Source organism: Stenella coeruleoalba, assembly GCF_951394435.1.
Source record: "Stenella coeruleoalba genome assembly, chromosome: 19".
Taxonomy (NCBI): domain Eukaryota; kingdom Metazoa; phylum Chordata; class Mammalia; order Artiodactyla; family Delphinidae; genus Stenella; species Stenella coeruleoalba.
Genome location: NC_137165.1, coordinates 4,311,022 through 4,325,839, shown reverse-complemented (window position 1 = coordinate 4,325,839; position 14,818 = coordinate 4,311,022). Strand labels below are relative to the sequence as shown.

General features: G+C 42.8%; 1 protein-coding gene across 1 annotated transcript in view; it reads left to right on the top strand.

Moving 5' to 3' along the window:
- Positions 1–14,818, top strand: part of COX10 (cytochrome c oxidase assembly factor heme A:farnesyltransferase COX10) — a 110,397-nt gene that overhangs the window by 13,308 nt on the left and 82,271 nt on the right. Inside the window, exon 4 of the mRNA XM_079903872.1 lies at positions 8,614–8,738. Within this exon, the coding sequence (XP_079759998.1) occupies positions 8,614–8,738 (125 nt within the window). The remainder of the gene's footprint in view (positions 1–8,613; positions 8,739–14,818) is intronic.

The window sequence follows — 14,818 nt, the reverse complement described above, 5'->3', positions numbered from 1 at the left end:
CAGCTAAAAGGGAGGTTGTAAAAAATTCTTTCCTCTATCATTGAAAAAGCCAAAGCATCTGAAGTCCAGCCTAGTCAACTCTGTCGGTATCCAGCTTCTCTGTATTCTCACAGCACCCCCCGGGCTGTCTCATTATGCAGTGTATCCCCTCCCAGGAAGAGGATGCAGGGCTGCCCACCTCTTCACCCCCAGTTTTCCAAAGAAAATAGAACAGCACCCCTAGGTCTGCTCTGGGACTACACCACACGTGCACTTCACATGTAATGTGTTTAAATGAAGACTGCTTTGCCACCTCAACATGCACTTTCCCAGTGGTGGTTGTGGACGTGTAGCCATCTGTCGGCAGTCTTTCCCTGTCGTCTTGATAATCAGATACACATTTGAGACTCCTAGTTTGTGCTGGGGAGTTGTCAACCCTGGACTGTACAGTGAGGAAGGCCACCCAGCCCAAGACTACCTTGACAAGTGTAGGTTTTAGGTTGACAGTGAAACTTGAGCTAAACAAGGGAACGAGCCAGGTGGTCCCATGGAATTTCCTCTTTCCTTTCTTTGTTGCATTTAACAGTCACTGAAGGCTTTGGCATCCTAAGTTTTCTTCCTCACCCCAAATTCCATCATCGACCTAGGGGACTTCACTATCTTTAGTGGTTCTGAAACTCCTCGAATCGCTTGTTATAATGCAGATTTCTGGGCTTCATCTCCATAAGCCCCTTCCCTCAAGGTCTGGGATGGGGCCTAGGAATCTGTATTTTAACAGAGGGCCCTGGTAGGCATGGTCCCCAGAACATATTTGAGGAGCTCTTCTTACCTGGAGAACTCATTCACCACCTCTGTACCACCTCATCTTCATTCTCAGCAAACTACCTTGCTTTCCATTTCAGAAAAAAATAGAGCTTTAGTTCTCATCAAGTGGGAACTCAGCAACTTCCTGCAAACCGAATTTATCTGAATTCTCACCTGTCATTGCCTCTTCTCCCCTCTGCCTGTTCCCCCGACCCTCCCCCCCATCAGTGGACGGCTCCATCACCGTGGCACCTGGGAGTCCTCTTAGACTCTGCAAACGCAAGCAGGCCTCCCTCCTCTGTGGAGGGCGGGTTAGTGCATCTCTGGAGGAGACGAGACGATTGCTTCCCAACCCTGCAGGTCAGAAATGCCCAGGTGCCTAATTAGCACTTGGGGGTATTATCAAGGGCTTGGTTTCCAGTTCAAAGCAAAACATGGTAGCATCTCATTTATTAAGATTAAGGAACGAAAAACTTACAGAAGTGAATTTAAAAGAATGTTACAGGGTTATCTCTAAGTACTAAAAGTAGTTTTTGCTCAATACCATTATTTTTTTATATCTTAAGGGGGTGGATAGTGAATTGGGAAGTTAAGAATGAAAAGAGGAGTGCTAACATATCAGTGATTTGCTAAAAAAAAAATACAGGGGCCCGCTTTTTATCTGCATTCACACGGGCAGGGGAGGAGGGTAGGTCTGTCTGGCGCTCCGTCACCCCGCGGCCTTGTCCTTGCCGTCGCCCTGCCTCTCGCAGTCAAGTCTCCCCGCTTCCCCATCGCAGGCCAGCTCCTCCTCAGCCTTCGGTCACACCTCTGAGCTCAGTGTGAGCGGGCACTCGGTCGGGAGCCCTTCACCTCCCTCACGGCATCCGTCCGCAACTGCACCCTCTGACATGCTCCCACGCTCTGTGGCCATGCCTGCTGGCTTGTCTGAATCTTCCCCAGCCTGTGGGCACCAGGAGGCCTGGGACCACATCCATCTTCCTGCCTTGTTGCATTGCCAGGGCCTCGCTCCTGTTCTGCCCATAATAGGTGCTCAAAAAGCAGAAGCTCGATGGGAAAAAAAGAAAACTAATGAACTCTGTTGCCACCATTTGTAGAATTTGGAACAGCTTAGCCTTTTAATTACAAATAATTATTTTCCTGTGATATAATAGTTGAAATGTTTAGTGGTGACTGAAAAGTATTGTACTTGAACTAGATGACCTGGGGCCCCTAGATTTCCTCTGTCTGCTTTGTAGAGTGTCACCTTCACCTGTTGTCATTGATAGGAAACTGAGAAAAATCTTCGTTATTTTAATGAAAAGTGCTCAACTAACAGTTTCTTCTTGCCAAACTCATTTTTCAAAAAGTGTTTTTACTTCTTAAAAGCTTGATAAGCATCAGTTTTATGGAAACGTTTTTTAGTTAGTTACAAAGGTTGTAAGGTGTTGGTTATGAAGTATATTGAAAAGAAAAATTTCTTTATTGAAAAGGAAAACTAAAAATAGGACGACAAAGTAGAAAATCTTTGATGGTTCAAGGAAAAACTGTGATTGAAAGAACACTCTTAGGCCCTCACTCGGTGTTGCATAATTAACTTGGATATAAACAGCTTTTATTTATGTGTTTTATTTATGTGTGTCACCGACCTGATAGCAATTTCATCTTCCTTTTCTGAATGCCGTTTGGGTGCAAACCCAGCGCTTCCTCGGGACTGTACTTAAATGTTTCCTTTTGGTAACAGTGTTGCTCAGTAAATTTGAAGTTAGGGGTTTTAATTTGGTTTTAGGATTTTTAAGACCAGCTCTGGTCACTGAGTATGAAAAAAAGAAAGGGGAAAACTAGAAGGCCCGGCAAGTTCTTAGTTTTGCAGCTGTGTTATTAAAAATCTCCACTAAAAAGTCTTTATCTTTTAACCAGAAGTGGCTATGGTTTGTAATCAGTTACCCCCTGATTGACAGGCTTTAATGTAGCTGAGAAGAAAGTACCGTGTCTCTCATCAATTGACTTTTCATCTGAACATAACAATAAGCGTAGAAGTCGCCACCTTCCTCCATACACGTGTGGGTAAGATAACCGTTGGGACGGTCGCGGAACACGGCCAAGCTGTGGAGGCTAAAAACTCTTAAATTAGACATTGAACCATTTGAAGCTTACGGTGTTAACAGAAATGAAGAGAGAGGAAGAAATCATTAAGTACAGCTACCAAGTAAAAATACATGCTCGTCTGAAAATCAGGAAAAACTTAATTCTTGCCTCTGAATTAAGTTGTATAATTTTGAACTTTGAGATCTGCTAACAAAAACATTCCATTGCTTGGAGCCACCGGTGAACAAAACCACGTACAAATTCATTAACCGCCTGTTCTTGGGCAGCTTTGTACATAAAAGAGCTTTCAAGAGATTCATCACAGGCTTGTAGGATTTGGGTTATAATATTGCATAGTATCTGCTATCAAGGATAATGAGATGTAATAGATCACAAGGATAATTTGAAATCTATAGAGAATCTCAAACTCTCATTTAGCCAGTGGTTTCAATCTTTTGAGCAGATCTTTTATCAGAGTTGATAACTATCCAAATTGACTTATTGGAGTTTTGTTTTTCACTTAATTCTTTTGGGGCCAGGGCTGAAAAATAGCGAGGCCTTGAAAGACAGAGATAAAGCAGGATGTAGATGACCAGTGTGTTAATATAATCGTTAGAGTTATTTCTAAATGACGATCTCAGAAGAGAAAGCAGCTCCATTGTGCTTACGCTCAGAGACCAACAGTTCTCAGAGTATTGAGCCTTTATCAAAAAAAAAAAAAAAAAAAATCGTTCCTGACAAAGCTGCTGCTGCGGGAAAACCTATTGCTTATTGGAAAAGGCGAAACCCTTCAGTGGCTCCCGGCTGCCCTGGAAAGCACACTGCGAGCTGGAGCTGGGGAGCCTGGCTACACGGGCACGCAGGACGTGCAGGCGGCGTCCCCGCAGCGCGGGGCTCCCTCCTCTGGGACCTGTGGCCGTCCCCCTTGAGACCCGTGCTGCAGGGGCGTCGTGGGTTATGCGCAGGTACGCGGTGTCCTGCGAGCCCTGCTGGCCTGGTGGTGGTTTTGTCATCAGCTGGGTGGTGCGTGTGTATATCTTCCCTTCCTTTAGCGGAACTTTCTTCTGAAAATGAGTCTTTGGAGTACTTGCTACAGTACATCCCATAAAGCAGAGAGCCAAATATTATGCCTAAAGCGTATGACTCTGGGTTAGACGGTAGATTGAGTTCACTGCCGCTGGTTGACGCCTGGATCTCCATGTATAAAATCAGACGTAATACCCACCAATGCTTGCCTTGCTTTTCATTTTAGAGCAAGCTTCTGCAAAGTTTGTTAGTCGTGTACTTTATCAGTAAAACAGTTTTAAGTGCACGTGTGTATATTTATAAAATGTTTATGCTATTGTATATAAATATGTCATATATAACAAAAATGTAAAGTTACTTGTAAGTAAAATTCATGTATTCTTACACCAATGTATTATATTCATTTTAAGATATACAAAGTGTGTGTTTTAAAAGAGAGGGTTGAGAAGTCAAATATAAGTGCAAGTTCTCATGTTTTCTTCCCATAAGTGCAGTGTTTCCGGGATTTAAATAAATGTAAGGGCACTTTGGCATTGCAAAGTGCTTCACAAATGTAAGTCTTGTTTTTATCACTATCATGGTTAGTCCACATTTCTTAAGGACTGCACTCCGGGCACTCCCCTGGACGTTCTAAGACAGAGGCGCGTGGAGCTTGTGTGAAGTGTTTTGCTGTTTCTCAGAGTTCCTTAAGACACCACTTTGAAATATTAAGTCTAAGCATAGTGGCTGGAAAAATACATCATCTTGAAGTGCATTTTAATAATTACCAAGAGCACTGCTTATTAAGCCCTTATTACTTGCCAGGCACTGTGCTGAGTGCTTTTGTTATACTAGAAACTAGTGTTTCTCTAAAAGGTGTCCCTCAGTGTGGACAGGAGCATGGAGGCTCCGCATGGCTGGTCCCGTGGACAGTACGCCTGGAGAGACAGAGGCTGTGGGTAGTGGCATTTGCATGATTGAAGGTTGTACTAAGAGAGGTTAACTCGGTGTTGCTCCAGAGACAAGGGTTCTATCCAGAGGGAGTCGTCCTGACTTGATCTGGGAGAGAGAGAGAGAGAGACCCATCCCACAGCTGGAGCCCTTCTGTGCAGGGCTGCCTGGGGAGAAACCGCTTCCTGTTGCCAGATCCAGGGATAGTGTCCATTCCTCCATCAGGACAGAGATGAGACTAGTTGACCCTAAATTCCCTCTGACCTTTTAGGGCTTTATTATTCTTGGAGTCACTGAATTGCGTTTCGCTCCTCTGCTTGTACCCATTCCGCTTATTCCATATTGAAGGCCCGTGTCACTGCCTTAAGATCCCTCACGCCACCTGTGTTTGCACCATTGCCACCCTTGCCAGGTCCTCTCTCTGCCCACCTGGTTCCCTGCAGTGGCCTTTGCATGGGTCCTGAGCGAGCTTTCCTCCACTCCGGTCAGTCCTCTCTGTCCTGAAGTCTAGTCTTCCTTAAGTGCCACCCTTGTTACAGTATCACACGTTTTCTCTTACTGCAAACCATGATACCACAAACTTTGCAGGTTAAAACAGCACGAGGTTCTTACTTTGTAGTTCCTAAAGGTCGGAAGTCCAAGTGTGGCCTGGCCGGATCCTCCACTCAGGGTCCCCCTGGGCTGAAATCACTGTGGGCCGGGGCCGTGCTTCTCCCCTGGGGCTCGGGGGCCGCTGGCAGAACTCATACCTTTGCATCTCTGCGTCTGAGGTCCCCGGACCACTCTGCTCCGAGCGGCCGCCTGGGCTTCTTTGCCATGTGGTCCTCAGGTAGCTCACACGGGAGGCTTGCTTTCTTCTAGGCCAGCCAGGGTGTGCCTGCTTGCGACCGTTTGAAAATCTAACAAGCTGTTTTTAATTATAGAGAGCTTCTCCCTGGAGGAGACAGGCAGACCAGAGACTGCATCTGGTCACTCCTTGTCAGCGACGGCATCTGGGAGGACGTGGCCCTGACCAGTCTTAGGTCCAGCCTGATGGTTCCAGAAAGAGTTGTGGGTAGAGCTGCAGCTGTGCTAGGTGTCAGGACTGCCTTTGTCACCATGCACCTCCCTAGGTGGCTGCTGAGTCTCTGCATGGCGGTGATTGTGTCTGGGCTGGACCTCCACCCACGAGCCAGGGGCAGGTGGGAGTGGGTGCATCGGGGTAGGGGTATCCCTCTTCCTTGGACCTCCAGAGTCACCCCTGGGCCTGCAGGACAGCGCTTCTGGGCTTCTGTTGGATGGGTCACACTTCATTGGCGACATTGATTTTATGTTTATTTGTGAAGGGACAATATGAGATTACCAAATAAAATATAATTTCAAGTGCTGTGAATGAAAGAATATATTACATTCACTGTTAATGAGATCCTGGTGCTGCAAAATGATTCCATGTAATGAATCCCAGGAAATCAATGAACAGTTTAATTACCATTGTGGCAGTGCTGTGTGAGAGTATTGCTTTGGTCAGTTTTACAGTTTATCAATTTTCTTTTCCTTTCTTTAAATTAATTGCTTTGATGAAGTAAGTATAAATACATTCTTTGTTAGCTTTTGATCTTTTTTTTAGAAATGTGTTACAAAATTCAGATTTCTTCCTTTTTAGTAATACTGGCCCCTGTATTATAAAAAATAATTGCCCCTGTATTATAAAAAAATACACGTTTTTTAATGTATATTACCGTTTACAATTTGTATATTTTTAAATGAGGCAGTATTTCCATTTTGTAAATTTAATCATTGCTAAGTCTTACTAAAACATTGTCCTGGGCTTCCCTGGTGGCGCAGTGGTTGAGAGTCCGCCTGCCGATGCAGGGGACATGGGTTCGTGCCCCGGTCCGGGAAGATCCCACATGCCGCTGAGTGGCTGGGCCTGTGAGCCATGGCCGCTGAGCCTGCGCGTCCGGAGCCTGTGCTCTGCAACGGGAGAGGCCTCAACAGTGAGAGGCCCGCGTACCACAAAAAAAAAACCAAAAAACAAAAAAAAACATTGTCCTTTTCTCTCTGTCATTCTTTTGTAAACTGCTTTCTGTCTCTTCTCAACTTACCACTTGACCCATCAGTCAAAAATTTGATGTGCTTTCTGTGTTTATTGTCCATTACCCAGTCATGCTCTGGGGGCAAATAAAAAGAAAAACACTGCTTTTGTGTGTCTGCATACCTTTTTCAATTTTAAACAAAGTGAATTTTCTTTTTACAGTATTTTTAGCTTGACAGTTCAGTGACTGTGTTGCTATCTTTTCCACTATGGTGGTAATTGATTTTTAAAACTTCTTTATAAATCACAATACAAAATATTGACCTGGATATTTAGAGACATCTAAAGTTGTTTTTTATTTTGGTGACTCTAGATTTTACTAATTATATATTGAGAAAGTTATCATGGATTTTCTACACTCTTTTAACTTACCATAGATGTTTATAAGTAGTCTACTTTTTAAAAAATAACTTTATTTGTTTATTTTTGGCTGCGTTGGGTCTTCGTTGCTGCATGCAGGCTTTCTCTAGTTGCGGCGAGCGGCGGCTACTCTTCGTTGCAGTGCGCGGGCTTCTCATTGTGGTGGCTTCTCTTGTTGTGGAGCACGGGCTCTAGGCACACGAGCTCAGTAGTTGTGGCTCACGGGCTCTAGAGCACAGGCTCAGTAGTTGTGGCGCACGGGCTTAGCCGCTCCGTGGCATGTGGGATCTTCCCAGGCCAGGGTTCGAACACGTGTCCCCTGTGTTGGCAGGCGGATCCTTAACCACTGAGCCACCAGGGAAGCCCAGTAGTCTACTTTTGGTCTAAGATTCAAGGTCTCAAAATAGAGTCAAGAATTATTTCAACTGATTTACTCTATGGAGAGAAGCAATTTACTGAGTTCCACTTTGAGAGGGAGAACCCTGCTGTCTCTTTTCCTTTGAATTCCCGCATTGACACCATGGACCCTTTGTTCTTCGGGTACTGCTGGGAAGGAGCCTGGGTGTTGAGAACTCTTCTCCCAGTCCTGGCTTGTCGCCACACATGGGGTGACACGTGAGGAGCCACTGAACCCATGTTCAGGGCTGCTGAGTTGTGCAAAACAAGATGACTGATCCTAGAACACAGCCTGTTGTAAGGCTTAGTGGTTGATGTTGTGATGTCTGGAAAGAGTGACAAGCCTCCGCAAAGGAGGATGCTGCTTGAGTTTTGCGCATCTCTTGCTAGGTAGGTATGGCTAGGGCTCCTGCCTCCACGGGCTTATATTCCATGGAGGCGCTGGAGTGTGACAAGTACCAGGAGGGAAATTGAAGGGTGATGTACCTGGGGAGAGCCTCCCGCACGTGAGATGGTCAGGGAAGTTCTCCCTAAGACGTGATATTTAAGACAAGATCTGAAGGACGAGAAGGATCCAGTTATGGGAAGAGGCAGAGGGAACAAAAAGTACAAGGACCTTGAGGCAAAAAAGAGCCTGACCTGCTCAGAACAATGCCTCATGTCCAGCACGGTACCGATTGTGGGTTAGGTGTGCAGTAAATGTTTGTCGAGTGAATAAGTGAATGACTGGATCTGAAATACCTATCTTATTTTTCACTTTTGAGTGTAATGGAGTTAAAGGAAAATTGACGTTTTTCTATAGTGAACACATATAGTTTTTATAATCAGAAAAATGTTTTGTAAAACTTTTTTTTTAATGAAAGATCAGCCTACAGGTCATGTTGTTGTAGTGGATTGTTTCACATGGAGGGGGCTTGCTTGGCCGTTACCGTCTGGCCCTGCGTGGTGACGAGCTCTGCTCTGTTTCTGTGTTGCAGCCCTTGTGGTCAGCACCACCTCAGCCGGATTTGCCTTGGCCCCAGCACCTTTTGACTGGCCCTGCTTCCTGCTGACTTTTGTCGGAACTGGCCTGGCTTCCTGCGCTGCCAACTCCATCAATCAGGTCAGTGTGTCACCTTTCAGCTGGATCACGATTTTATGATGATGATATTGTCACATAAAAAAAAAAAACCTTCCAGGCTTGCACCTGTAACTGGGAAGGTCCTGTGAACCTGTGTCCTACAAGGTCTGGGACACAGAATCAATTTGTCTTTTCTATTGAGGTGAAAGGTTTTCACATATTTTCAGGGGAGAGAGTGTTAGAGTATCTGCCTCAAATGACCAGGATTCGGGGTTAGGAAGTGTTTTAGGGCCGTCAGACTTTCTCCTCTTACCCACTTCAGGTACATTCCCCTGCGCTTACATTATTATGTGCTGTTCTTTCTTTGGTTTGACTTGTTTGCGTTTTAAACCACCACTATGCAAAACAGTGTATTTTAAACAAGCATATCCAGCTTAAAAAAAAAATCAAAAATTCAGTAAACTTGGTGTGTGGAGTCAGAATATATCAAAAAATTAATTAGCACATTATTTTTAATGCATCTTCCCTTCCCTATTATGTATTATTTTAAACATCAAAGTGATTCTCTAAAATAGTTTTTTCCCTCCGCCTGGTCATTGTGGGGTGCCCCAGCCTTGTGGCTTTCTCATAAGATGCTGTGGTGGAAAAGTCTTGGCTAAAACGTAAGGAAAGTCATTTTCATCACCAGAACACCCAAGAGGAGTTGGCACGGTTTTAAAACTGGCGTCCAAGTTACCAACAGGAAAACAGCTTGGCTGAGTGCATGCGTGAGTCGGTAGTCTGAAAAACATGAGTGTTTTCATTCGGTGATGCCGAACATCATTGTGGTGTTTACAATGTGTTACCAGCTTTTTGGAGAAGGATCCATCTATTTCAAATGAAGTTAATTTTCTGTTACAATTTTAAGCATCAAAACAGTCTTACAGTGAGGTTCAGACAGCCCTGCTCCTTTGTCCCTCCTGTAAACCATGATGCCATCTCTTCCAAGTTGCTCCTACCCTTTGCTGCCCTCCCATATTCCCTGGCTAAGAGAACGGTCATGGTTTCACAATGAACATGTTTTTAATGAAAATTGGAATAAAAAGCAGTACAAGCAAAATGGATTTATGTGGTTATTTGGGGGTCTAGGTTTCAAAATAGTTTTTAAATTATTACTTTTATGTAATTGTAAATCTGGGTCAAAAGATTAAGCCAGGAAAACATTCTAGTTTTCAGGCTCCTTTTAAAAATTGAAGAACTGCATTTATCCTTGGGATATTAACTGCTGTCTTCTGTTTCAATTACACGGATTTTTAAATAGAGGCTTCAGACAAAAGTGTGGAGACTCAGAAAACAACAAGAAACTAATAAGCATCAAATCGTTCAGAAATGCCCCAATATTATAAAAGATAATACAGAATGGCCTTGAGTTGGAGCTGCCTGCCTCCGCTCCCACCACCACCGGAAAGAAAAAGGTGGTTCAAGAATTCATCACGGGGAAAAACCCTTCAGTTGTAGCAAAGAAATATCTGGAGGAAATAAATGATTTACATTTAGGCAGAAATTTGTGGAAGCTGAACATAAACCAAGGTTTTAGAAATTTTAGAAGTTTAAATGAGTTTAGATGGCTATGTTAGTTCGCAGTCTGTAGGAAGTACGTTTGCTGCAGGGGGTGAGTTGGGTTCTGTTGGTTTTAAACTGGTGGGGTTCTTTCTGTGCTGACAAGTGGCAGTGCCTGTCGCTTCCGTTTGTCACCTCCGTAGGCTGGTTTCCTCGCCTGGCCCACCTCTCACGCACACAGCCGTCCTCCTCTTCTTCTGGAACTTTCTCACACCCTCTGCAGCAGCGTTGGGCGTGGCGTCCGCCCTTCATCAGTGCTATTGGACGCATGAATAATTTCTTCATCTTACTGTATTCATCACATTGCTTCCTTCCTCTTGCCTTGGACTGTGATTTCATTGGGAAGCCTTGTAATTACTTAAAAATCTCAATGGTTTCCACTGCTGTCGAATTTCATGGTTATTATGGTATCAGTTAGCTTCTTAAATTACAGTATTTTCTAAATAACGTTGGAAATATTTTAGTTCTAGTGTTGTTAAGCAGTCTCATAAAATTAAAATAAGGGAATGTGAGGCGATTTTCATTAGTGCTTTTCTTTAGTGTAAGCAGAACGAAGAGCACAAGGCCACAAGAATTTGCCTGAGTTTTTGACCAGCAGATAAAGAGTCCTTGGCAAAAAGGAAGCGCTTCCTGCTTTTTTTTATCTGCGACCCGCAGCATGTAGGATCTTAGTTCCCCGACCAGGCGTCGAACCTACGCCCCCTGCATTGGAAGCACGGAGTCTTAACCACTGGGCCACCAGCGAAGTCCCTTCCTGCCTTTTTGAGGGAGCTGGTGTTCAACTGAAAGAATGCAGATGTGTGGTTGGTGTGTCCGAACATTCTCCAGCTTCTGATAGAGTTCTATAGGGAGAAAATGTCCTTCCGTCACGTTTATAATAGGATTCAAGTAGCATTTCACATTTTTTTAATACTTCTCTTAGCTGTTATTCATTTAGTTCTGAGGATTTCTTCTTCGTACCCTGCTTCTGTGATCTCTCTTTGTGAAAGTAGGAAAAATAAAGCGTTGGAAAACAGTTCTTACATTTCTTTTAAGGAGCGAAAATGAGGTTTAGCTTCTGATTTATGAAGTCCTGACTAATGCATAAAGAGATTCATGTGTATGTAAGAAACCACTAACATGACAATATAAAAAGGAATTTTACACCCATGTTTTGTAAACCATATGCATACTTCATTTAAAGCCATAGGGCAGCTTGAAAGCGGGAATGCCTTCCAAGGATGAAAGCAATCCATAAAATTCAGCGACTGGAAGATAAAATGTTATATAGATGGCTTTGACTGATCGAATCTTGTAAAACGAGAGACCAAAAGGAAGAAGCTGAATAAATTCAATTAGAATGAATTAACAAGTTGAAAGATAAGAATTATCAGAAAATTATCATCACAGCTCTTGGCTATTTGACGTAACGGATACTGTTGTAATAAGCTGTATTGGGGATTATTTTACTTATGTTACACATATATGAATTTTTTTAATAAAGGTCAAGAGTGTATGTCAGTAAGTGCATTTCTACAGGATGAATTTTAACAGTGATTCCATTTTATGGGTGTGCCACAACTTTCCCAGCCAATCCTCTACGGTTGCAACTTTTTGCTTCTACAAGTAATGCCACATGCACCTCTGTTTTTAAAGGACAGAATACTGGAAGTGAAATTGCTGAGAGAAAGGCTACCAGCCAAAGCATTTATGAAAATGATTTAATGCTGGAATGTATGATCTTAGCAGAATAATTAATTTCTAATATTCATACAATGCTTTAGAGTTTACAAAGCGTATTTACATAAATTATTACTTAAGCCGTACAACCCTGTGGGATAGGTGGCATTATTTCCATTTCTGTTTGTAAAACGTTTTGTTTTGCCGTTGAATTATTCTTTTTAAAAGCAACATTTAAAATTATGATGAAAATAAAGTGTTTATTGTACATCAGTGAGAAACTGTAAGTAAAAATAACAGTAACATTTTTTATTTTATGTCCCCTTGTGCCAGGCACTGTTTTGTGTGAGTCACAGCAGGGAAAAAGCAAAAATCCCTGCCCTCGTATCTTGCATCCCAGCACCCAAATAGATCCACTGCTCTAGTAGCTTGTATCCCAGCACCCAAATAGATCCACCACTTACCATTGTGATTTGTGTTATTACTGTGCAGACTTTTTTCACGCACATACCTTCATATTAATTTCTCACAGAAATGATATATATATAATATGTATATTTTCTATATATTTTTTCTTTTAAGTAGTATGTCATGAATGTCTTTCCATGTCGATATTTGCTATATAGCATGATTTTAAGAGTCCTATATAGATATACCATGATTTGTTTAATTGGTTTCTCCTTATTTGACATTTTAGGGATTTTCAATTTTTGCCCAAATAAATAATGCTGAGCTGAAATTCTTGTAGCTGAATCTTTGAACATGTCCACAACTATTTCTTTAGGTAGATTCCTGGAATTGTGCCCCTGTATTAAAAGATACATAGTTTTCAAAATAAAAAGTTAAAATTAAAAAAGATATGGATTTTAAGTACAGCTTAATTTCTTCCCTGAAGGTCTTTTTTTGTTTGTTTGCTTCAAATCAACTTACGCTTCCACTTGGCAGTGTGTGACAGCTCATCACTGACGCTGCGTATTGGAAAATCTATGCTGGGTTTATAGGTGACCTTAGATGTGTCCTTTTAATTCAAAGTGTTTTGATTCCTCAGGAGGTAGAGTGGTTTTTTATTTGGGGAGACTGTTTAAATGCTTATTTGCCATTTCTGTTTGCCCATTTTGCTGTCCGATGCTTGCCTTTGTTTAAGAAGTCTCGAAGTACGTAGATTGGATTAACTTTTTCTCACGTAAGGTCGGAATATTTTCTGCAGTTTTTTGGGGTTGTTTTTGAAGTGCAGATGTTTCATATGTTTATACAGTCAGATCTTTTAATTTTTAATACGGGGTTTCTTAGTCTTGGCCCTCTTGACTGTTTGGGCTGGAAAACGTTGTCCTGTGCATCCTGGGGTGTTTCGCATGGTCCCTGGTCTTTGCCCACTGGATGCTGTTAGCACCAACCCCCTAGTTGTGACGCCTGAAAATGTCTTCAGACGTTGCCAAATGTTGCTTGGGGACTTGGTTGAGAACTACGGCTTTGATGATTTCTACTTTTGGTTTCACTCTAGATCCTGGCTACAGCTCCTGCCTCGGGCAGTCTCTGGCTCACCTTTCTTCTTACGTAACTGCCCACTGATGGCTGGGGTGACCACGTGGCCTGGTTTACGCTGGTGTTCCTTGTGTAATTATTAACAACGCCCCTTTTAACTCAGTTTAGACAAGAAATCCTATGTCTCTCTCTTCATAGCCCACCTGCGCCTTCCATCTTTCACTATAAGTGTGGTGTGGTAAAAGCATCTTTGTATCAAATGATTTGGGCTTGGGTTCTGGCTTTTCTACTCCCAAGTGCACTGATTGGACCCGGGTCAACTGGCTTGCCTCACCTTCACCCTCTCTGTAGTTACGTGTTGGATCTACTGTCAGGCTGATTGTGGTGCTGTGTGTGCGCCTGCAAATAAGACCAAGAATATTTTCCTCCATTATTACTCTGCTGTTGGTAGATTGTTCAGGAAGTTTGGTGACTCGTTTTGTGTTGGATCTCTTTAGTTTTTATAATATCCCTGGCATACTGAATACTACGGTTGCCATTTACTTTCAGGGTAACTGGCTCTGTTGATGGGCAGCCTGATGATTCGAAATGTCTTCCTCCTATTGAGCCAAAGTCGGCCTCCTTATCCCTCCAAACTATGGGTCATTGCGCTCCTGTCTGTGACAGTTCAGTGTCCCTTCTTCCTTGTGACCGTGCTCCCAGTCTATCACTTCCTAACTGTGGTTAATAGGCTCTTGTGGTGTTGCAGTGAAATTATTCATCTGTAGCTCATCCCTAGGGAACGCTGAACTCCTTGAGACCAGTGATTATGATTTACTGATCTTGTCTGACCATCACCTCTTCCCACAGCATATAGCTGGCCAGGAGGGTGAAATTCCAAAGGAAGTCATACTGGGAAAAAAAGGAATATTTATGGGGGAAGCCGGGGAAAGTAGTAAGAGATTTCCATAACAGTAGTCGCAGCTGACACTTATTTCGCACTTAACCAGATGCCAAGTAAGGTTCTAAGCATTTTGTAAGTATTAGCTTGTTTGTTTAAATCTACGTTCATGGGATTTCAAAAAATGGCTCCTTTGAAAGATGAAATAAATGATGAATGAATTCATAACCTAGACTTAGCTCTGAGAAGAACTATTGATGTTCTCAGAGACTTTATTTTGGAGAAAATGACAAGAAAGGCACAAAACGTAAGTAGAGTTTCAGATCTGAGAGGTTATAATTAGAGAGGTAAAGGAGATAAGGTCATGTTATCTTTGGGATCTAGTGTATCAGAGTGTTGAATTTTTATGAAAGGAAATGAAAGAGATCAAGAGGTGTGAATAAAATAGGGTCAAGAAGAGACCTGTTTTTTGTTTGATACTGACAGTACTTGAGAGACTTCT